Raw genomic sequence first — 24,797 nt, 5'->3', positions numbered from 1 at the left:
TAGTTCTTTAACTGTGAAGCAGCTTTAGCTCTTTAACTGTGAAGCAGCTTTAGTTCTTTAACTGTGAAGCAGCTTTAGTTCTTTAACTGTGAAGCAGCTTTAGTTCTTTAACTGTGAAGCAGCTGTAGTTCTTTAACAGTGTTTTGTCTCTTAGCGAACAAAGAGGAAGTGTTCCACGTGGCTATTCCGCGCTTCCACATGATCTGTCCGCCCTTCAGGGAGCGGCTGGTCCGAACGGTAAGTAATTAATAATAATAATAGTTATTATTATTATTATTATTATTATTAATCTTTCATCTCCGCAGCAGAAGGTGTCGGCAAGTTACGCGTCTCGCTTCGATGACGACGACGGCGAGTACTGCGATGGAGACGGCGGCGACGACTTTGGCGACCTGAGAGGAATCAACATGGCCGCCCTGGAGGGGGCGTGGTGCCCCCGGCACATCTGAGACAGAGCTGTCCGTCATCTGACAACAAAAGAGTGATTGACAGACGCAGGGCATTCTGGGAAGGTAACCAGAGCCGTTAGTTGGACGGAGTCGCGTGGACTTCCAGCTGCTTTCTAGAAACGTTTCCTCACGGTGGCGTAGGACGAGGCAATGACGACTTCCTGTTTCAACCACGACGACAAAAGCCGAATTGTGACTTCCTGTTTCTGTACAAAAACTCCTCGTGGAAATCTTGATATTTCAGAGTTAAAGATTTGCATCGGAAAGTTCTTCAAAGCCATTTTCCGCTGCAGTAACCAAATGCATCTGTGATTTCCTACGTTATTCAGTCTTTAAATCTTTCAGTTAAATCTTATTTAAAACAAGAAATGAATCATGAATCCATTTTTCATTTAGTTTGGTGACTCATGGAAACCAGTATGATGCTGGTTAGACTCCTTATTCCTCCAGAGTGTGATGATCTATTAGAAGGTGGGCTTTTATTTTGAAAAGCGAAACGCGTTTCCTTTGCTGTGCTTCATGTTGTCACGCTCTCATGTGATTGGTCGGTTTGTTTTGTATTTTTTGGGCTAAATAAATAACTAATATTCATCACTGCAGACTCCGTTTCCTGTCATGTGATCGATGTCATGTGATCAACGGGTTTTCACACAGGAAACACAAACCAAAATATGGTTAAATGCTTTTAGTTTGAAGGCTTGTGAGTATTTAAATTAGTATTAGTAGAATAATTTAGGTCTTTGAGGAAGTGTTTTTCCCTTCACAATAAAAAGCCTTTTTAATAATGGGACATTTTAAACCACGTTTCCCTTCACAATAAAAGCCTTTTTAATAAAAGGATGTTTTAAACCACATTTTAATGACGGAACGTTACACCATGAGTAATAAGTCATTCATTCATGTTGATCACATCACCTCGTAAACAGAAACACCCTTCAGTCGTCATCATCCTCCTCTTCCTCCATCACCCTCTGTGTTCTCTTCCTCTTTCTCACCCCTCTCCTCTCCTTCCTCTCTTCCTCCTCCTCCTCCTCCTCTTCCTCCTCCTCCACCCCTGCGGCCGCAGCCCCCCCCCAGTCCCCCTCCCCCCCCCGGGCGTTGCAGCGGCTGCAGTGCCTCCTGAACCCCCCCAGGAAGTGGGACCTGAAGCAGCAGAAGGGGCAGGCGTAGCGGCCGGGCCGGTGCGCCGCCCGGATGTGCTGCTGCAGCCGGCTGGGCAGGAAGAAGCAGCGCGAGCAGCTGCGGCAGCCGTACGGCCGCTCCACGTCGTGGCAGCGCACCACGTGGCTGATGGCGAAACCTGCAACACGGGTGGTGCATTGTGGGTAATGTTAACCCTGACCATCCAACACGTTATCACATATTTACACGTTGACTTCTCTGATTTGTGTGTCACATGTCAATCATAACGTCATAGTTTCACTGAGGAGCTCAGAATTGAATGTTTTCAACACAATCTGAGTAAAGTAAACGGTTTATTTCTGGAAAGATTTTAAATGAGACGACTGGAATAAAATATTGTGCGTGATGTGTTCGCGGACCGTTGGAAAGACGACCGACCTTTTAGTTTGGTCTTCCAGCCGCAGAGGAGACACACAAAGCGGTTGGAGATGAACCGAACCACTTTGGCCGTGGCCTCCATCTCCTCCTTCAGCTGCTCGCCGCTAAGCCCCGCCCCCCCCTCCTCCTCGTCCTCCGGCGCTCTGGGGGCGGCGGCGTCCCTCCGGATGGCCTGGGAGGCGTAGGCTTTGGGGATGTCGTGCTTCCTCACCACGTGATTCACGCCCAGAGCTTTCAGCTTGGTCTTCCAGCCACAGATCAGACAGTGATACCCGGCGCCGTCGAACATCAGGACGCTCTCGTCTCCCTGCTGGGAGGAGGAGGCCTCTTCATCACTGCTCCTCTTCCTCTTCAAAGCATTGTTCCCCTCCCCTCCCTCCTCCCTTGTTTTATTTTGCTCCTCCCCTTCCTCCCTCGTCTTTTTTGGCTCCTGCCCTTCGTGCCTCGTGTTCTTCTGCTCCTCCCCTTCCTCCCTCCCCTTCTTTGGCTCCTCCCTCATCTTCTCCTGCTCCTCCCCATCCTCCCTCGTCTTGCTCTCCTGCTCCTCCCTCATCATCTCCTGCTCCTCCCCATCTTCCCTCATGTTCATCTTCTGCTCCCCATCCTCCCTCATCTTATTCTGCTCCTCCCTCATCTTCTCCTGCTCCTCCCCATCCTCCCTCATCTTCTTCTGCTCCTCCCTCATCTTCTTCTGCTCCAAATCCTCCCTCATCTTCTTCTGCTCCTCCTTCATCGTCTCCTGCTCCTCCCCATCTTCCCTCATCTTCTTCTGCTCCTCCTTGTTTGTCTCCTGCTCCTCCTCATCTTCCCTTGTCTTCTTCTCTTGCTCCTCCCTCATCTTCCCCTGCTCCTCCCCATCCTCCCTCGTCTTCTTCTTCTGCTCCTCCCTCATCTTCTTCTGCTCCTCCCTCATTTTCCCCTGCTCCTCCCCATCTTCCCTTGTCTTCTTCTCTTGCTCCTCCCTCATTTTCCCCTGCTCCTCCCCATCTTCCCTTGTCTTCTTATCTTGCTCCTCCCTCATCTTCCCCTGCTCCTCCCTCATCTTCCCCTGCTCCTCCCCATCCTCCCTCATCTTCTTCTCCTGCTCCTCCCTCATCTTCTTCTGCTCCTCCCTCATTTCCCCCTGCTCCTCCCCATCTTCCCTCATCTTCTCCTTTTCCTCCCTCTTCTCCTCCTCCTCCTCCTCCCTGTGGTCCTCACAGTGTCTGGAGATGATGTGCTTGTACAGCTTGCTGAAGTCTCTGCTGGTGAAGAAGCAGTCGCTGCAGTGGAAGAGCCGGGCGGTGTTCTGGTACATCAGGAGGTTGCCGAGGCGACCGACCGTCACGCTGTCCAGGCGGGCGGGGTGAGCCGCCGCCACGTGGGTCAGCTGGTGGGCGTGGCTCTTGGAGAAGTGGCCGCAGAGGGGGCACTGCAGGTGGCCCGATGCCGCCGCCGCCGCGCCACCCACCGTGCCACGGGTCGGCTGGACGATGGCCGACATGATGGCTGGTTTCACCGCGTCTGAGACGAATAAAGTTAGATTCAAATGATCACGAGACGTTCAAAGACCTCTTCTTACATCAAGTAATCGATTATAGTTCAATCAGGAGAGATGAAGGAATGTTTGTTATTAACAGATCTGTGATGAGACCAGATCCCCCTGTGGAGTCCAGACCGGGTGGGGGCTGATAGAATGATGAAGGTTGGGTGGAGATGGGCAGATGGAGGGGTGCGTAACAGCAACATGAATGAACTGAAGGTGGTGAGACTTCAGAAGAGACCAGACGAGACGAAACTTCAGACGAGACTTCGGGCGAGACGAGACTTCAGAAGAGACTTGAGACGATACGAGACTTCAGACGAGACTTCAGGCAAGACGAGACTTTAGAAGAGACTTGAGACGATACAAGACTTCAGACGATACGAGACTTCAGAAGAGACTTGAGACGATACAAGACTTCAGAAGAGACTTCAGACGATACGCCCACGCTTTGAACTTCAGATAAAATCTGCGTCTGGTCGCCATGTTGCTTTAAAAAGAGACAGTGAGTTAGACGAGAAGAGACTTCAGATGAGACTTTGGTCGATACGAGACTTCAGGCAAGACGAGACTTCAGACGAGACTTTGAACGATACGAGACTTCGGACGAGACTTCGGACGAGACTTTGGACGAGTCCATACTGTCGTAGTAATGTATAAATACTGTTACTAGTAATACTGTAGTAGTAATGTATAAATACTCTGACACTAGTTAAAGTTCTATTCAAATGTTTAATTTAGTAATACTAGAGGTACTTATTCCCGGGTTGTGACTGTAAGGCAGCCCACACAACCTATATAGTTACCCCGGGTTGTGACTGTAAGGCAGCCCACGCAACCTATATAGTTACCCCGGGTTGTGACTGTAAGGCAGCCCACACAACCTATATAGTTACCCCGGGTTGTGACTGTAAGGCAGCCCACACAACCTATATAGTTACCCCGGGTTGTGACTGTAAGGCAGCCCACACAACCTATATAGTTACCCCGGGTTGTGACTGTAAGGCAGCCCACACAACCTATATAGTTACCCCGGGTTGTGACTGTAAGGCAGCCCACACAACCTATATAGTTACCCCGGGTGTGACTGTAAGGCAGCCCACGCAACCTATATAGTTACCCCGGGTTGTGACTGTAAGGCAGCCCACACAACCTATATAGTTACCCCGGGTGTGACTGTAAGGCAGCCCACGCAACCTATATAGTTACCCCGGGTTGTGACTGTAAGGCAGCCCACACAACCTATATAGTTACCCCGGGTTGTGACTGTAAGGCAGCCCACGCAACCTATATAGTTACCCCGGGTTGTGACTGGAAGGAAGCCCAAAATCGATCACTTGGTTAACCCCGGGGTGTTGACTGTAAGGCAGAGCCTGTAGATGAGAAGCTACCGTGTAAGCTAGCAGGCTAACTCCCAGCTCACGCGCTTTAGGACCCCGTTGTAAACAATAATAATAATAATAATAATAAACCGACCTGCTTCCACCGCCCGGTGTTTTTGTGTGTGTGGAGAAGCTCCTCCACCGCCTCAAAGAATCATCTGTTTTGTCGGAAGCTCGAGCAGCCGAGCTCAGGCCAGCCAAACAAGATCTCGCCACAAGTATCGCGAGATCTCAGTCATTGCTTTAAATACTGAGGTTTCTTTCTTTCCTGATGGTTTTATGATCAAACAAACCCATATTAAATATACATATTATTACAATTATATTATTAATTTGAATGTTTATGCTCCAGGACTTTTTGTTACGTTTTTTAATATTTTGACGGTATAAATACTTCTAGTATTTATACTTCTTAGTCTTTTAGCTCCAACCTAACCCACACCACTCACATCCCTTCACTGGTTACCATGGCTGCAGCACCCAGGACGTGGTCTAACCTCACACCCAGGACATGGTCTAACCTCACACCCAGGACATGGTCTAACCTCACACCCAGGACATGGTCTAACCTCACATCCAGGACATGGTCTAACCTCACACCCAGGACATGGTCTAACCTCACACCCAGGACATGGTCTAACCTCACACCCAGGACATGGTCTAACCTCACATCCAGGACATGGTCTAACCTCACACCCAGGACATGGTCTAACCTCACACCCAGGACATGGTCTAACCTCACACCCAGGACATGGTCTAACCTCACACCCAGGACATGGTCTAACCTCACATCCAGGACATGGTCTAACCTCACACCCAGGACATGGTCTAACCTCACACCCAGGACATGGTCTAACCTCACACCCAGGACATGGTCTAACCTCACACCCAGCCCGTTTTACTCCGCTCGGCTTCTGCCAATCAGCTTGTAGCTCCTTCACTTCGAGTTAATCACTCAACAAAATCACAACTGTTTGCTGTGCTGGCTCCTCATTGGTGGAACGAGCTCCTCATTGGTGGAACGAGCTCCTCATTGGTGGAACGAGCTCCTCATTGGAGGAACGAGCTGATGAGTTCACATGGAGGCGATTGAGGATCAACGGTTTGATTCCGTGATCTAAACATAGTCAGTCACACAGAATGAAGCAACATGTGGTACGTCGAGGTAATTACCTGTCGCTCACTGGCCATCTGCAGACCTGGATAATCCCCGTTAGCAGATTAGAGCCGGGGAGGAGACGCTGCAGCACGCCGATCGCACTTCTGAGGAAATATCACGCTTACTCTTCATGGGACCGCAATCGCTTTGGGACTGTGCTAACGAGGATATTATTATGAAGGAATGAGAAGTTTACCACGAGTTTTAATTTGCTGACTAAAAAACCTTTGGGATATTTTGAAGCCGACTTGGAGACTTTTACACAAAATCTGAAGACTCCTTTATTTTGAAGTATTTCAAGCTTCAAATAATATTTTTGCCTTTATTGTGAAAGCTACAAATACTTTTATCTTCCAGTTTGTAGTTTTATTCTGAAGGATTATTTTAATTCAGTTGTTTTATATCCCATTTGTTTTGAAGCTGTGTACAATTGGGAGTTAGATATTCATACTGTGAAGGACTTATTAATGAATTCAAGAATTTGGGTGACATTTATTGTTAAGTGAAGTTGAAATTTGGGGAAAACACCACATAAAAGTGTTTTTTATGATGAAGGGTTCGAAGTTCGCTATGGCTTTTATTGTAAAAAGATCGTCCTCTTCTGATCTGTCCTGAGGGCGGGACCAGTATGATTTCGTATGTGGAGTGTCTGGGCGGAGAGGGGGTGGGCCCCGGCGTGGGGTCACGCTGCTGGAACGCTGACGAAGAGCGAGACGAGCTGCTTCCGCGCAAAAGGGCTGCCCTGCAGCCGAAGACGGAGGGCAGCCTGCGCCGCCGCCTTCTGAGCGCCAATATCGACCAGCACTACGATGCCATCTTGGAGCAGAATGCAGGCAGTGCTAGCAGGCCGGCGACGCCCACAGGTGATAGAAAGTCCCTCCCACCTCACCTTCAGTATCCAGGTAACAGCCCGTGGTACCGCCGGCAGCACCTCCCACACCACATTCACCCTTTTCTCGCCCCAGTGGCTCATGGGAAACCCAACCAACAACCTCCACCTCTTCAGCTGACGCGCTCCACCTACCCGACCCTCACCCAACGGGGCCGAACAGGTTCATGCCCCCCCACCCCGCAGCCCCGCCCCGGCTACACCCTACCGATCCCGTCTCCTTACTGCGCCCTGCCCCACTTCAGGGAACCGGAGGTGCCACCGCAGTACAGCTACCGACCCAGCAGGAGGTGCAGGACCGGCTTCTTCCGCTTCAGATCCCAACGAGGGAGGAGCTCCGGACTGGAGGCCACACACACCACGCCCCTTCTACAGAGAGGTGCTGATAGGAACCCTGGCTAGTAGTACTGTCCTTATGTAGTACTAATGCTACTAGAACTAATTATACTACAAGTAGTTGTACCTCTGTTTAGTCTATTTAGTCCTGAATGGTCCCCTTTAGAATAGTTTGGCTGTTTTTGGTCCTGCTTCTCCCAGCTGTTCTTATTTGGCATGAAAGAGTCCTGATTGGTCCCCTTGGGTCAAGTTATTCTTGTTTGGTCTAGAATGTGGTCCTAGCTAGCCCGGGTTAGCTCTCTATTGTACTAATTGGTCTGTAATTTTGTCCCACCTTCCTGGTTTGGCTGGATCTGGTCCTGCATGTTCCTTGCTCTGTTTGTCCTGAGTGGTCCGAGTTGCTTTAGTTTGGCTCCATTTAGTCCTGAGTGGTCCTAGCTAGTCTGGTTTAGTGATGAATGGTCCTGAATGGTCCTCAGTAGTCTGGTTTATCTCTGTTTGGTCCTGAATGGTCCTCAGTAGTCTGGTTTATCTCTGATTGGTCCTGAATGGTCCTCAGTAGTCTGGTTTATCTCTGATTGGTCCTGAATGGTCCTCACTAGTCTGGTTTATCTCTGATTGGTCCTGAATGGTCCTCAGTAGTCTGGTTTATCTCTGATTGGTCCTGAATGGTCCTCACTAGTCTGGTTTATCTCTGATTGGTCCTGAATGGTTCCAGCTTGGTTTCTATCTGTGTCTTCCTGTCTGATCAATAATTTATCACAGCCAAACATTATTCTCTGATAACATGCATAAAAAACAAAACACACCCACGTTCCCTTGATTAACTCCCCTGTGTGTGTGTGTGTGTGTGTGTGTGTGTGTGTGTGAGAGAGAGAGTAGGGATTAACTTTAGCTTCATATGCTACACTAATGGTTTATTCCTGTAGCAGATGACCAGGCTTTAACAGCTGCCACCTGTTAGCTTCAGCAGTTAGCTTCACCTGTTAGCTTCATCTGTGTCGAACTGGTGTTTGATTAGGTGACATGATGGTGAAGCCCCGCCCCTCCCATCCTCTGATGGGACAGCGTTTAGAGTTGAGCCTATATTCAATTATATAAATAAACAGTGTGACATCATGACAGTGTGGCCTACTTCCTGTCTAATTAATTCAACTAATTAAAGCAGTGACGACAGACAGACAGAAGTAATTAGCTGCTCCACTGGCCCAGATAGTCGGCACACTTTGGACTGGAACCACCCCAGTGTGTGACTAGTGATGAACATCGCTATCACTGGGTATAGTTCTGTAAAGATGCAGCTCTCTGATTGGCTGCCGGGCATCCTCCCCACCTCTCTAAATCAGAGCTCAAGGTGTGTTAAACACGTAGCGACGCACACACACACACACACACACACACACACACACACACACACACACACATTGTCCTCATCTACAAAGCATCGTCTGTGTGATAATGCAGTATTTTTGGGTAACCTTCATCACCTAGTAGCTCACATGAAGGACACACACGTGTGCTGGCTTCTTGCCAGTGTGTGTGTGTGTGTGTGTGTGTGTGTGTGTGTGTGTGTGTGTGTGTGTGTGTGTGTGTGTGAGAGGGGTGAGATAGGGAGACTAGAGAGACGAGTGGGAGGAGAGCGACGCTGCAGCGAATCAAGCTGCATTATTGCTGCTGCTTTCTGTCTGCTGGAGCCTCAGGAGTGTGTGTTTTTGTGTGCGTGTGTGTGTGTGCGTGTGTGTGTGTGCGTGGAGTAGTTATGGTCGTAATCGAAGCAGCGATCAAATCCGTCCTCAAATATCTGAACTGGACCAGAGGTGAGTGTGTCCGCATGAACTGATTTAACTGGGTCGTACTGGGAGAGAGAGACGGCTCTGTGAAGATGCAGCTCTCTGATTGGCTGTCAGGTGTCTTCACCTTTCTGAATCACAGCTTCAAGGTGTGTTCAACAGCAGGTAACCATACTCAATGACTCCAGGACTCTCTTCAAGGTCCTTATAAGACCCTCAAGAATCTCCTCAAGGACCCATTGAGCCTCTTTGAAGACGTCTGGTGCTCCTCAAGGACCAGAGTTTTCTCTAGCACCTGGAGCACCTTACCTGGAACCTCAAGTACCTCTTATACGTTCTCTTCAAACATCCTAAAACACGTTCTCAAGGACCTGAGGAACCCCGTCACAGATCATCAGAACAATCCAGGACTATCTGAGCCTTCATCGAGACCTGTGGTGCTTCTCAGGGTTCTGTAGAACCACGTCAAAGACTTAAGGAGGCTCAGTGAGGAGATGAATGATAAAGTGTCTGTATATGTATGAGTCATTTTGTGTTTGATGACTCGCATCTCGTTTGACTCGCATCTCGTTTGACTCTCATCTCGTTTTGTTTGATGACTCGCATCTCGTTTGACTCGCATCTCGTTTGACTCGCATCTCGTTTGACTCATCTCGTTTTGTTTGATGACTCGCATCTCGTTTAACTTGCATCTCGTTTTGTTTGATGACTCGCATCTCGTTTGACTCGCATCTCGTTTGACTCATCTCGTTTTGTTTGATGACTCGCATCTCGTTTGACTCTCATCTCGTTTTGTTTGATGACTCGCATCTCGTTTGACTCGCATCTCGTTTGACTCGCATCTCATTTTGTTTGACTCGCATCTCATTTTGTTTGACTCGCATCTCGTTTGACTCGCATCTCGTTTTGTTTGACTCGCATCTCGTTTTGTTTGACTCGCATCTCGTTTTGTTTGACTCGCATCTCGTTTTGTTTGACTCGCATCTCGTTTTGTTTGACTCGCATCTCATTTTGTTTGACTCGCATCTCGTTTTGTTTGACTCGCATCTCGTTTTGTTTGACTCGCATCTCGTTTTGTTTCATGACTCGCATCTCGTTTGACTCGCATTTCGTTTGACTCGCATCTCGTTTGACTGGCATTTCGTTTGACTCGCATCTCGTTTGACTCGCATCTCGTTTTGTTTGACTCGCATCTCATTTTGTTTGACTCGCATCTCGTTTGACTCGCATCTCATTTTGTTTGATGACTCGCATCAGACTTAAAGACCAAATGTTCGCCTCCTGTTTCACCTGCGGAAATTGTCATCTAATTAAATTATTGAATTATTGCGACACTTAATCAGTTGTTGAAGAAGACACATTTCATCCAATGAGGAGATCAGTTGGATTAAACTGTCGTCCGGATACATTACGTACTTTGTTTTCTGACGAACGATCACTGTGTGTCATTGAGTTTGTTCTGGTTTGAGAGAAGTATTGCTCCTCTAATCTGATTTGGACTCTGTCCACACAGCTGCCCTCCAAATATCACAGGGAATCAATCCTGCTGCTCCTTCAAAATAAAAGCCCTATGGCCCATTGCATCTGAGGTCACCTTGAGGAGTGTTGACTTCTGTGGAGATGAAACACTGAACTGTCCCCTCTCTATGCAGCAGGAAACAGGGACAGCAAGTGGTCTGTTCACTACACTACCCAGAAGCCCCAACAGGGTCTGCTCTTCGTCCCTGCAAAGAGACGATCCAGCAGTGCTAATGACCTGCAAGGTCAGAGGTCAACAGCGGACAGTGTCTTAGGTAATAACACACACATTGTAGGTTATAATATGTGTTTATTATAGTAGTTCCCAACAAATGCACTATTGAAACTGTACGGTCCGTCTGGAAACAACTTCTGAGTTGTTGTTTGAATCTGTCACATTTGTCACATTGAATGGTGAAACAGACATTTAACAGCTCTTATTTTGTTTGCTCTGTTTAATTGATTAATTTGACTCTTGAACACTGAGAGCAGATTGCAGTGAGGTATAGCGCGCACGCACACACACACACACACACACACACACACACACACACACACACACACACACACACTATACAGCTGCAGTGCTCCAGACCAAATACCTTGTTTCAAGTCACCTGCATTGATTATAAATGAATGTATACCTAGTTGATTGATTGGTTGAAGATCAATCAGCATCATGAGCTCACAATTTGTCAGCTGATGTATTGATTAACTGCAGATTAACTAAGAAATAGCCTAATAATAATTTTCTATTTAGGTATAAAATATAATTAAAATGACTGGATCATTAATTGATTCATGATTCTAATAATAATAATAGTTTCCTTATTTATTATAAACTGTTTGTGTGTGTGTGTGTGTGTGTGTGTGTGTGTGTGTGTGTGTGTGTGTGTGTGTGTGTGTGTGTGTGTGTGTGTGTGTGTGTGTGTGTGTGTGTGTGTGTGTGTGTGTGTGTGTGTGTGTGTGTGTGTGTGTGTGTGTGTGTGTGTGGGTATAGCATGTAACGGGCTAACTCAGCATGACTACAGCCAACCACTCAGCTCTCAGAGCCACGCCCCGTGTTCCTCCTCCTCTGGCCTCGACCAATCAGAGAGCAGCACACCACGCAAAGGGTGGAAGGACAAAAGCAGGAGGATGGTGAGTGTGACACACACACACACATACACACGCTGAACAAACAACATACTTTACTTTAGAACGAGTACCACAATGTATGTATTTAAAAAGTATGTAAGCATTATCATTTATTAAAAGCACTCTGTTGTTTTGGGGCCATCTGCTGGTCAGACTGAACTACTACACCTTGTCTTCATGTACTTCCTGTTTTATTCTCCCTTCTGGTTTCCATCCTCTCAGAGGTGCAGAGTCCTGAACTTTCTCTCTCAGTCCTGCTTCTCAGTTTGTTTCAAGTTTTCAGTTGGGAGGAGAAAGGTAAACCAGTAGACTAGACTAGAATGGATAGAACTAGACTAAAGTATACTAGACCATAATGGACTAGAGTTCAGGTAAACATAGATATAGGTAGACTAAAGTAGACTAGAGTATAATGGATAGATCTAGACTCAAGCAGAGTAGACTAGAATGGATATAACTAGACTAAACTAATATAGACGACTATATTGAACTAGTGTTCAGCTAAACATGGATATAACTAAACTAAAGTAGACTAGAATGGATAGATCTAGACTAAAGCAGACTAGACTAGAAAGGATTAAACTTTACTAGACTAAAGTAGACTAGACTAGAATGGACTAGAGTTCAGGTGTACATGGATATAACTAGACTAAAGTAGATATGGATATATCTAGACTAAAGCAGACTAGACTAAAATGGATATAACTAGTGTAGACCAAAGTAGACTAGAATGGGCTAGAGTTTAAGTTCACTTGGATAGAACTAGACTAAATTAGACTAGAATGGATAGATCTAGACTAAAGCAGACTAGACGAGAATGGATATAACTAGACTATACTAAAGTAGACTAGACAAGAATGGACTAGAGTTCAGGTAAACATGGAGAGAACTAGACTAAAGCAGACTCGGCTAGAATGGATGAATCTAGACTAAAGCAGACTAGACTAGAATGGACTAGAGTTCAGGTAAACATGGAGAGAACTAGACTAAAGTAGACTAGAAATGATATAACTAGACAAGACTAAAGTAGGCTAGAATAGATAGAACTAGACTAGACTAGAATGGACTAGAGAGAGAGTTTAAGTGGATCATACCGGAGTTGGACTCAAGTTGGAATCTTAACCAGCTTCATTAAACTGTTTTATTTACTCAGTCCACAGCTTTCTCAGACAAAGACGAGTTGATCTTGAACAACACACAACCTCTGACCCCACTGGTCTTCAACCCCGTCCATCGCACCTCCTGTTGGGATGTCTTTGGCTCTGCCTACGAGCCAACAGTCGACCTGGAAGTGGAGCTGCCCCCGCGGCTTCCAACACCGGAGGAGAGGATGAGGCAGCAGGCAGAGGCAGTCGCTGCATATATAGTCCCGATCAATATAACAGGTGGGGGACTGGACTCCAATCTAGATTCTGATGCACAGATTTGATAAGGATTTGACTCTTGACTCAGAACTCTCACCTGAATATGGACCTTAACTCGACTCAGACCTGGGACTCGACTTGGATTTGAGACTGAACTCAATACTTTTGTTGGATCTGGTGTTTGACTTTGAAATTTTCCGTCCTGAAACTCAACTTGAAAATTACTTCTTAACTTATAGAGCTTTAACTCACTCTTCCATTCAGACTAGAAACTGGACTCAACTTGAATCAGACATGGGACTGGACCCACAACCAAGATCTAACTCAAAATCTGGAGTATAAACTCGACTCCAATTTGGGACTTGAGATTCAATTTATTCTTGAAACTCTACTCAGACCTTGATTGTGACTAAAGTCCGACTTTAGACTCAACCCAGAATTTTGACTCTGAACCCGTGAAACTCATCTCATCACAACACATTTTATAACGATATGTTCACTGTTGTTTTCGTACTTCAGGAGAGAGTTTTGATCGTCAGGCCAGTTTTCGAAAAGTTGCTTCTAACAACGACTCAATGTCACAGCGCCCCCGCAACCTGAGTTGCCGCAAGACGGTTACTGGGATACCTGATGATGTCAGCTGGAATCCGGGTATGAGCTCAACTTAATCATTACCCATCACCTCTTTTATCACAAACATTTCTCCTTCTCTTTTGTTATCTCCTCTGTTCTGAACTTGTGCCTACCCAGACTTGCCTTTGGTATCTCTGGACCCTCCCGGTCCATTCTCCACCGTGGATCCACCAGCCTCCTCCTGCTGCTCTTCTGCCCAACAACAGGGAGTAACAGGGGAGGAGGAGAGGGAAGGGGTGAGAGAGGAAGAGCATTCATCAGCAAGGAGGATCCGAGCCCAGAAAGGACAAGGGCTATCCAGCCTCATGGCCTCCCTCACATCCACCACACCTGTCGGCTCCTGTCACAACCTTGGCTCGTCCTCCTCAGAGGTGCACAGCCTCCCCCGTCTGGGAACCAACTCCACTCTAAACTCTAAGGCCCGCATTAACAGCGCCTCCTGCACGACAGTCAGTGCCTCCTCTCCTTGTTGTCAGGTCAGTGAAGGGGAAATCATTGTCACAAGTATCTTTGTAACTAAAACAAAAGATTCTTAAGACTTCTTTCTTCCTGTTTTTTTCAGGATCTTCAGTGTTTCCCCAACGACCTCCAACCGCTGCTAGACTTTGACCCCACTGCTAGAGTCATACCCCAGTCCTTTTCCTCCTCCTCTACTTCCTTCCCTTCTTCCCCCATCACCTCCTCCCTCCTCAGTTGCCCTAGCCATGCGCTGCAGTCGGAGTGGTCTTACACCAGCGATAAGCCCATGAATGAGGCTGCCCAACATCGCAGTTCCCCTTTCTCCTCCCACTACCCCTCCTCTTCCTCCACCGCAGACTCAGAGTCTCAGTTCAGCCACCAAGATCTGGATGACCGGAGTCCCGCCCAGCAGGACTCCCAATACTCCTACGATGGGGAGATCTGGAACTACCAGCCCCTCTCGCCCAGCTCCAGTGTCCACAGCAGCCAGACCAGAGGCGACTGGAACACCACCACCCAGGAGATGAGATGTGTTTCCGGGGAAGGTTGGAACTGTGACCCACTGCTCTCCTCCGGACACTCCACCCCGTCTCACGTTGGAAGCACCTCTCTGTGTTCAGAGAAGATGACGTCCTCTCCTTTGCTAGACCGAGAGAAAAGGAAGTCCAGCACTTGCTCCTCCTATTCTCTCTCAAGCAACAGCAGCATCTCCCTCCGCAAGTACAAGCGCCCGCCTCCGCCACCGTTGCGCTCGGACTCTTTGAGGCGCCGGCCAGGTCGTAGCAAACCCTCCCGCTCCTCCTGCAGTCCCCGGCCAGAGCGGAGCCCCCGTCTTGAGCACCCCACTCAGCAGACGACCACACCGCCTCCTGAGACCTTCTATGACCCCTGGGTGCCCCGCAGCAACACCAAACGGCGTCAGAGTGGCTTCAAATGTGGCACAGTGACAACCTTTGAACCTTTGAACCCGGACTGCCAAGCGGATACAGTTGATTGTCCTTCCGAGCAGCTACCACCAAGTCCCGCCCACTCACATGATCACGCACCGACTCCTGCGTCTCCAGGCTCAGATGCGGAGAGATTTACTCTCAACTCCCATCCAGCTTCCTCCTCAGTGGCTGAGCTCCAGCGCCTCGCCTCGCCCTCCAGTGGCTACTCCAGCCAGTCAAACACTCCCACTCCTGGTACTCCTGTGTCCTCCCCCCTCTCCCCCTCCTTCCCTGGAGCCTTTTTCCTCCCTCCGATGTCCCCCTTTTCCTCTTTACCCTCATCCTCCTTCCCCATGTCCAAGAGAATGTCTCGGAGTGAAGAAAGGCCAAAGCCCCTGGTGCCCGAAAGGAAGTCCTCACTCCTCTCTACCCTTTCCTCCTCATTTTCTTCAACCTCCTCCCTCTCTTCTTGCACCTCCTCAGACTCTTCGGCCAAGCATCCTCCTCCTCCTCCTCCTCCTCCTCCACCTCCTCCATCAGAGGGTTCCTCTCCTTTCCTTCCCTTCTTCTACTCCCCGATTCGCAAGTGTCCTCCTCCAGCTCCTCCTCTTCCTCAGCCCTGCCTGTCTGCTTCCTCCTTCACCAAACTCTCACCTGCTCCTCCTACTCCACCTTCATCTCTTCCTCCACCCCCTCCACCTCCTCTCCCACCCTCATCCCTCCCTCCACCCCCTCCCCCGCCTCCTCTATCACCCTCATCCCTCCCTCCCCCGCCTCCTTCTCTTCCTCCTTCCTCTCGGCCTCCTCCTCCCCCCTACTCCTACGCCATCAGGCAGAACTCCCATCATGCTTTGGTGTCATCATCAACTAACTTCACTCCTCCTCCATCTTACCCTCCTCCTCTTCCCTCTTCAGAACTCTCAGAATTTGCAATTCCTTCCCTTTCTCTTCCACCAGCACCTCCTTTACCGGCTCCACCCTCCTCCCCTGCTGTTCCCCTAAGCCGCTGTGTTAAGGGTACCACGTCGCCCTGCCCCCTGGTCACCACCCAAGCTTTGCAGGGCGTCAAGCTTCGCTCCGTCAAAAACCAGGAAGGCGTCATGGTACCAGATGCTGGGTTTATCAACGCTGATGAAGAGAAACCGACACGCAGATCAGATCATGATTACACCCACTTCACGCAATGTGAAGTGAAGAGCGATGACTCATCTCATGCTAAGCTACAGGGTCTTGTTGCTAGCATAGCTAACCAGAGGAGCTCTGTTCTTCAGGTGATCAATAACGAAACTCCTCAAGACTTCGGGTACAACGAACCAGAGAAGACAGATACAGACATTTATGCTACACTGGCAAGTCCTGACAGTCCCTGGGTCAGAAACCACAACAACACAATGATCCAGCATCCTTCTTTGCAAGAACAGCAGGTAACAGATCAAGTGTTAGCAGATGCTAATTTAACTGCGGCTACAAAGAATCAGGGAAACGCAGACTCTTCGTATTGGACCCTCTCTGAAAAGAGACAAGAGTCTCAAAGAGAATGTAAGACAATACTGTTGGACAGCAAAGAGGAAATGGAGACAAATAAAAAGAATAATTCAGAAATGTGGAAGGATGCAGCTGATGATTCAAAAGCATTGAGTGAAGTTAAACTGAATTATAAGGTCTGTGGGACACCCAGCCCGAGGAGACTCCGCTCCCCAGAGAAGCCCACCCTGCCAAAGAAGCCAGATCTTTGCATTCTGGGTCTCATGGCGTCCCCCGAGAACAGACGAGGATGGATGTCTTCTCCTGGGCTCAACAGCCAATCACAGCTTCCAGCTGATTCCTCATGCACACCTTTGAACCCCTATATGCCTTCACCAAATCACCTGACACACACAACTTCACCTGTAAAAACGACACCTGATGACATCACTAACCCACCTGTTGGCTCTCCTCATAGACAGAAGCCACCGTTTTTGCACAAGAAACCAGATCTCTCACCCCAAACCACCAAACCTCTCTTTGGGACCTCTGGGATCAGGGATACCACAAGGGCTGGAAACAATTTAAACGGCACACTAGGTACCATGGAGAACTGGGGTACCATGGAGACCAGTTGCACCCTAGGGACCATGTATGGGAACTCTGGCCCCTCAGGGATCATGGCTATCGCTGAGACCCGGGGTAGGAAAGGGACTTCAAACAATATGGATGAGACCACAAGTACTGAGAACTGTGGAACAACTTGGGGTACCATAAAGACCTGTAGCACCTTTGCGACCTCATATCCCGGGATCATCCACACCAGACTTCCTCAGGATGCTGAGAAAACGTTTCATACGAGCATGATGAGGTCGTTGCTGTTTGAGGATGAAGAGGAAGATGAGAAGGAGACGGTGGAAGAGAGAGGGATGAAGACATCGATGATGACGACGAGGATGACGCCATCAACCACCATGAAAAAAGACAAAACGAGGAGGAGGAAGAGGAGGGCAGGAAGTCAACTGCTCATGGTGTCAACAATAAGGCCCTCCCCCTCCTCATCATCATCATCCTCATCATCGTCCTCATCATCTTCATCTGGAGATGAACAAGACGTAAAAGAGAGAATGAGTCAGAGGGTGAGGATGGCGGAACCATGTGATCAAGTCACCAGTGACTCTGAGAACTCCTGCGCTCTGATTGGGCGGCGTTCCCACAGCAGCCTGTGGGGAAAGACTCAAGACCTGCTGATGCATGAGGAGGAGGAGGAAGAGCGAAGCCAGAAGGGAACTGACACGAGGGGGGAGGCCAGAGGACCGTTGAATAGTAAGTTGGGTTTACTGGAGTTTTCTGAAGGAGCCAGTCCTGGTACGATATTTAAAGGGCCAGGCGTGCCTATTTAAATGCAGCATGGAGCGCATGCTGCATTTAAAGGGTCAGTAGTAGTATGTAGTAGTATTTATTATCTGAAGTAGTATATAGTACTATGTAGTAGTATGTATTATATGTAGTAGTATGTATTATTTGTAGTAGTATGTATGCTACAGTATGTAGTTAAAACACAGGGACCCTTTTATTCTAATTTCTAATGTCTAACGACGTGTAAAAAATAATAAATACTCTTTGTTTCGCCAGAAGATCTGTTGGTCAGTATTTCAGCAAATCACACGTTTGTGTCCAGTCGACCACGAACAACTGAGGATCTGTTCACCGTCATCCACAGGTAGATCACACAACCACAGGTAGATCACACCACCACAGGTAGATCACATAACCACAGGTAGCTCAAACAAACACAGGTAGATCACACAACCACAGGTAGATCACACCACCACAGGTAGATCACATAACCACAGGTAGCTCAAACAAACACAGGTAGATCACACAACCACAGGTAGATCACACAACCACAGGTAGATCACACGACCACAGGTAGATCACATAACCACAGGTAGATCACACAACCACAGGTAGATCATATAACCACAGGTAGATCAAACAAACACAGGTAGATCACACAATCGGCCTACTCTCACCTGTCTGTTTGACTCCTCCCTCTGCCTCTGTGGAGCAGTGCAGTATGGGAAGGAACGGCGTGAATGTCCAGGTACACAGGTAACGATCCGTCCCCCAAGTAGGAAGCTCATTGTATCCTAAATGGAAGCTTCCTGTCTCCTTGTTCCCTAACTTTTTTACATAAATAGAAAGCGTTCTCGTCCACTAAATGGAAGCTTCCTGTCTCCTTGTTTCCTAACTTTGTTCCGCAAATATAAAGCATCCTTCTCCCCTAAATGGAAGCTTCCTGTCTCCTTGTTCCCTAACTTTGTTCCCCGAATAGAAAGTGACTCTTTGTTTTTGTCTCAGGTCTAAGAAGAAGATGCTTGGAAGACGAGATTCAAAAGACGGTAGCCATAGTATCTCCTTTCCCTCTTCCTCCCATCCGGTCATCCTCACTGCCCGCCGGCATCGCCCGACGCGACCTGCAGCTCCAGGAGGTCAAAGCTCAGTGAGGAGCGAGAGCTTCAAGGCCCTCTTGCAGAGGAAAGGGAGTCGGTGTGATTCGTCTTCTCGAATCTCGGCCGTTGAGCAACTCCGGAAACTCGCTTCTTCTGCGAGTACTGACGACCTCCACAGTGTGCCGCCGCAACTGCTGCCGCTGCAACTGCTGCCACCGCCGCCGCAAGCGCTTCCGCCGCCGCAACCCAAACCGCAACCGCCGGCAGACAAACCCTCCAGCTGGTCCCAACCCTCAGATCCATTTGATGTTAACACCAACCTCCCTCTGGACACACCAACGTCTGCGTGCAGTCAGAACTTCTCCATGATCGGATTAGGATGGGGGCGAAGGGATCTGATGCACAATCACCTCCTCCTAACCTCCTCTTCTTCCTCCTCCCACTTCCTCTTCCTCTCTTCCTCCTCCATGCGGCCTCGCTCCCTCACTCCCCCTTGCTCCTCCAGCCGCCACTTTTCCGCCCGCTGCCGCCTCCATGCCGCCCCAATGGCCGCCATCACTGAAGGAGAAAGCGAGGAGGAAGAGGAGGACGAGGTGGTTTTCATGGAGTCTTCGGGAACCGAAGGAGAACTGAGCCAGAGATTGGTGGAGATTTCTTAGTTGAATGTGATGCTGTCGGGTCTTGTGGCTCAGTGATGAGTAGGGTCATCCCAATCATCGGCGGTTCAATTGCCCGGCTCCGCTAGCCCATCTCGATGTGTCCTTTGGCAAAACACTTAACCCCAAAATTACTTCCATAGCTGTGCCTATGGTGTTTGAATGTGGAACCTTAGCTCCTACCATCTGTGTGTGAATGGGTGAATGATGTAATGTAGTGTTAAAGCGCTTAGAATGGTTGGAAGACTAGAAAAGATCTACAGGTCCAGTTACCATTTACCATATGTACTGATCCAGATCGGTTTCATGAGACTTATTGTAAGTCGCTTTGGATAAAAGCGTCAGCTAAATGACATGTAATGTAATGTAATGAGCATGTTGCACTACCGAAAACAGGACGAGACAAAACCGGACTGAAGAAAACCGGACTGGACTACCGTTCTTCACTGAACCGGACTGGATTGAACCTTCTTCAGTGAACCGGACTAGACTGATTGTTCTTCACTGAACTGGACTGGACTGACTGTTCTTCACTGCACCGGACTTGACTGACCCTTATTCACTGAACCCGAATGGACTGACCGTTCTTTACTGAACTGGACTGGGCTGAACGTTCTTCACTGAAACGGACTAGACTGACTGTTCTGCACTGAACCGGACTGGACTGACCCTTATTCACTGAACTGGACTGGCCCTTGTTCACTGAACCATACTGGACTGACCGTTCTTCACTGAACCGGACTGGACTGACTGTTCTTCACTGAACTGGACTGGACTAACGTTCTTCACTGGACTGGACTGACCGTTCTTCACTGGACTGGACTGACTGTTCTTCACTGAACCGGACTTGACTGACCCTTATTCACTGAACCCGAATGGACTGACCCTTCTTCACTGAACCAGACTGGACTGACCGTTCTTAATTGGACTGGACTGGACTGGACTGACCGTTCTTTACTGAACTGGACTGGACTGACTGTTGTTCACTGAACCGGACTGGATTGACCGTTCTTCACTGAACTGGAGTGGACTGACTGTTCTTCACTGAACTGGACTGGACTGACTGACCGTTCTTCACTGAACTGGACTGGACGGACTGTTCTTCACTGAACTGGACTGGACTGACTGTTCTTCACTGAACTGGACTGGACTAGGCTGACTGTTCTTCACTGAACCGGACTGGATTGACTGTTCTTCACTGAACCGGACTGGATTGACCGTTCTTCACTGGACTGGACTGGACTAGACTGACTGTTCTTCACTGAACTGGACTGGACTGACCGTTCTTAATTGGACTGGACTGGACTGGACTGACCGTTCTTTACTGAACTGGACTGGATTGACTGTTCTTCACTGAACTGGAGTGGACTGACTGTTCTTCACTGAACTGGACTGGACTGACTGACCGTTCTTCACTGAACTGGACTGGACGGACTGTTCTTCACTGAACTGGACTGGACTGACTGTTCTTCACTGAACTGGACTGGACTAGGCTGACTGTTCTTCACTGAACCGGACTGGATTGACCGTTCTTCACTGAACTGGACTGGACTGACTGTTCTTCACTGAACCGGACTGGATTGACCGTTCTTCACTGGACTGGACTGGACTAGACTGACTGTTCTTCACTGAACTGGACTGGACTGACCGTTCTTAATTGGACTGGACTGGACTGGACTGACCGTTCTTTACTGAACTGGACTGGACTGACTGTTCTTCACTAAACTGGACTGGACTGACTGACCGTTCTTCACTGAACTGGACTGGACGGACTGTTCTTCACTGAACTGGACTGGACTGACTGTTCTTCACTGAACCGGACTGGATTGACCGTTCTTCACTGGACCGGACTAGACTGACTGTTCTTCACTGAACTGGACTGGACTGACTGTTCTTCACTGAACCGGACTGGACGGACTGTTCTTCACTGGACTGGACTGGACTAGGCTGACTGTTCTTCACTGAACCGGACTGGATTGACTGTTCTTCACTGAACCGGACTGGATTGACTGTTCTTCACTGGACTGGACTGGACTAGACTGACTGTTCTTCACTGAACTGGACTGACTGTTCTTCACTGAACTGAACTGGACTGACTGTTCTTCACTGAACTGGACTAGACTGACTGTTCTTCACTGAACTGGACTGGACTGACTGTTCTTCACTGAACTGGACTGGACGGACTGTTCTTCACTGAACTGGACTGGACTAGGCTGACTGTTCTTCATTGAACCGGACTGGATTGACCGTTCTTCACTGGACTGGACTGGACTAGACTGACTGTTCTTCACTGAACCGGACTAGACTGACTGTTCTTCACTGAACTGGACTGGACTAGGCTGACTGTTCTTCACTGAACTGGACTGGACTGACTGTTCTTCACTGAACTGGACTGGATTGACTGTTCTTCACTGAACTGGACTGGATTGACTGTTCTTCACTGGACCGGACTGGACTGACTGTTCTTCACTGAACTGGACTGGACTGACTGTTCTTCACTGAACTGGACTGGACTGACTGTTCTTCACTGAACCGGACTGGATTGACCGTTCTTCACTGGACTGGACTGGACTAGACTGACTGTTCTTCACTGAACTGGACTGGACTGACTGTTCTTCACTGAACTGGACTGGACGGACTGTTCTTCACTGAACTGGACTGGACTGACTGTTCTTCACTGAACTGGACTGGACTGGACGGACTGTTCTTCACTGGACTGGACTAGACTGACTGTTCTTCACTGAACTGGACTGGACTGACTGTTCTTCACTGAACCGGACTGGATTGACTGTTCTTCACTGAACCGGACTGGACTGACTGTTCTTCACTGAACCGGACTGGACGGACTGTTCTTCACTGACCCGGACTAGACTGACTGTTCTTCACTGACCCGGACTAGACTGACTGTTCTTCACTGACCCGGACTAGACTGACTGTTCTTCACTGACCCGGACTAGACTGACTGTTCTTCACTGAACCGGACTGGACTGACTGTTCTTCACTGGACTGGACTAGACTGACTGTTCTTCACTGACCCGGACTGGACTGACTGTTCTTCACTGAACCGGACTGGACTGACTGTTCTTCACTGAACTGGACTGGACGGACTGTTCTTCACTGAACCGGACTAGACTGACTGTTCTTCACTGACCCGGACTAGACTGACTGTTCTTCACTGACCCGGACTAGACTGACTGTTCTTCACTGACCCGGACTGGACTGACTGTTCTTCACTGAACCGGACTGGACTGACTGTTCTTCACTGGACTGGACTGGACTAGGCTGACTGTTCTTCACTGACCCGGACTAGACTGACTGTTCTTCACTGACCCGGACTGGACTGACTGTTCTTCACTGACCCGGACTAGACTGACTGTTCTTCACTGACCCGGACTAGACTGACTGTTCTTCACTGACCCGGACTAGACTGACTGTTCTTCACTGACCCGGACTAGACTGACTGTTCTTCACTGAACCGGACTGGACTGACTGTTCTTCACTGGACTGGACTAGACTGACTGTTCTTCACTGACCCGGACTGGACTGACTGTTCTTCACTGACCCGGACTGGACTGACTGTTCTTCACTGACCCGGACTGGACTGACTGTTCTTCACTGACCCGGACTAGACTGACTGTTCTTCACTGACCCGGACTGGACTGACTGTTCTTCACTGACCCGGACTAGACTGACTGTTCTTCACTGACCCGGACTAGACTGACTGTTCTTCACTGACCCGGACTAGACTGACTGTTCTTCACTGACCCGGACTAGACTGACTGTTCTTCACTGACCCGGACTGGACTGACTGTTCTTCACTGACCCGGACTGGACTGACTGTTCTTCACTGACCCGGACTGGACTGACTGTTCTTCACTGACCCGGACTGGACTGACTGTTCTTCACTGACCCGGACTAGACTGACTGTTCTTCACTGACCCGGACTAGACTGACTGTTCTTCACTGACCCGGACTAGACTGACTGTTCTTCACTGACCCGGACTGGACTGACTGTTCTTCACTGACCCGGACTGGACTGAAGCTCTTGATTAAAGCACAGCTGTGGATGTAATTATTAGTTCATGTACTTAAACTACAGTTCCGTGTATTCTTGTGTTTTGGGGTCTTCGTCCTCTTCTGTCTAACGTCATCTGAGATGTTGACATGAAAACATAAAAGTTAAAATAATTAGAATATAGTTAATAATAATGTTTAGAGGTTTTCTGTGAAGATAAACAAAAGTAAACAAACTGGATGTATATTTGTTATACTTATGAGTATTATTTCAGACATTTTTTAAGTTGTGTTTATTTGACTCCTTGTAATGATTTTATAAGTTAATAACAGAAACTGTTTGTAAATAACCACGTTTCATCTTTACCGTTTTATTCAGCTTGTTTTTTAGTAAACAAAGTAGCAGATAGAAAGAGGATAATACTAATTATACAAATAATAATTATATAAATAATAATTTAGAGGGTCAGATGTGACAGAATGAAAACAAAGCAACAAAAACTGTAAATGTTTCTATGTAAATAAACAAACAAACAAATTTAACGTATTCTTTGGACTCTGTACATTCTCAAGTACTCTCGACCAGAGGTTTAAACAATGGATTCCATATGGAATAACAGCAATATGCAGTTACTAAAGATGGAAGTGTTGTGAGTTTCCAGGAGCTGAAAGATAAATATTCATTAAATAACCAGGACCACTTCAGATACTTACAATTAAAGGACTTCTTTGATGGAGAAATAAAGCACAACATTAACCTGGGGAAGAATGGCATAATTAGAACCATAATAGGAGCTTACAACTCAAAGAAATATAGGACCATATCTATATCAAAATCTGACGGAGAAAATAGGAAATACAACATTTTATGTTAAAGTGAAATGGGAACAGGAACTCGGTGTGAATATTACAGAAGAATGGTCGAATATTTGGAAGACACAACAATCCTCAAAATCTGCGCGAACTTGGAGAGAACATTGTTGTAAAAATATAATTAGATTCTTTATTACTCCCCAAATTACAAGCACACGTCTGTCTATTGTTCAACCATGTTGGAGGAAATGTGGGGCAGTAAATGTA

General features: G+C 48.0%; 4 protein-coding genes across 7 annotated transcripts in view; 2 read left to right on the top strand and 2 right to left on the bottom strand.

Moving 5' to 3' along the window:
- Nucleotides 1-1,048, top strand: part of fbxo3 (F-box protein 3) — a 9,543-nt gene extending 8,495 nt beyond the window's left edge. For 2 of the 4 annotated variants that reach the window (XM_034550855.1, XM_034550839.1), the window contains exons 11-12: nucleotides 155-237; nucleotides 306-1,048. In XM_034550855.1, the coding sequence (XP_034406746.1) occupies nucleotides 155-237; nucleotides 306-449 (227 nt within the window). In that variant the 3' untranslated portion in view covers nucleotides 450-1,048. Of the gene's footprint in view, nucleotides 1-154; nucleotides 238-305 lie in introns of those variants that run through there. The other 2 variants (XM_034550848.1, XR_004611075.1) reach the window with 2 other exon arrangements.
- A 205-nt stretch (nucleotides 1,049-1,253) lies between these two features.
- On the bottom strand, nucleotides 1,254-2,707 carry LOC117743106 (zinc finger and BTB domain-containing protein 17-like). Its single transcript, XM_034550873.1, has 2 exons — nucleotides 2,010-2,707; nucleotides 1,254-1,749 (listed from the first exon to the last, which is right to left on the bottom strand). Exons 1-2 carry the CDS (start codon nucleotides 2,692-2,694, stop codon nucleotides 1,385-1,387), a joined length of 1,050 nt encoding a protein of 349 aa, XP_034406764.1. The 5' UTR covers nucleotides 2,695-2,707; the 3' UTR covers nucleotides 1,254-1,384.
- A 31-nt stretch (nucleotides 2,708-2,738) lies between these two features.
- LOC117746501 (protein MNN4-like) lies at nucleotides 2,739-5,133 on the bottom strand. The gene is made up of 3 exons (XM_034555682.1): nucleotides 5,008-5,133; nucleotides 2,783-3,512; nucleotides 2,739-2,748 (listed from the first exon to the last, which is right to left on the bottom strand). The coding sequence occupies exons 2-3, from the start codon at nucleotides 3,490-3,492 to the stop codon at nucleotides 2,739-2,741; spliced, it is 720 nt and encodes a 239-aa protein (XP_034411573.1). The 5' UTR covers nucleotides 3,493-3,512; nucleotides 5,008-5,133.
- Nucleotides 5,134-6,700: 1,567 nt separating this feature from the next.
- On the top strand, nucleotides 6,701-21,128 carry LOC117743077 (NHS-like protein 1). Its single transcript, XM_034550827.1, has 10 exons — nucleotides 6,701-7,340; nucleotides 10,740-10,850; nucleotides 11,606-11,745; nucleotides 12,896-13,127; nucleotides 13,626-13,757; nucleotides 13,857-14,215; nucleotides 14,302-15,270; nucleotides 15,322-17,917; nucleotides 18,227-18,314; nucleotides 18,956-21,128. The coding sequence occupies exons 1-10, from the start codon at nucleotides 6,701-6,703 to the stop codon at nucleotides 19,704-19,706; spliced, it is 6,018 nt and encodes a 2,005-aa protein (XP_034406718.1). The 3' UTR covers nucleotides 19,707-21,128.
- The last annotated feature ends 3,669 nt before the right edge of the window (nucleotides 21,129-24,797 follow it).

Source organism: Cyclopterus lumpus, chromosome 2 (assembly GCF_009769545.1).
Source record: "Cyclopterus lumpus isolate fCycLum1 chromosome 2, fCycLum1.pri, whole genome shotgun sequence".
Lineage (NCBI taxonomy): Eukaryota > Metazoa > Chordata > Actinopteri > Perciformes > Cyclopteridae > Cyclopterus > Cyclopterus lumpus.
This window is presented reverse-complemented; position numbering and strand designations above follow the sequence as displayed.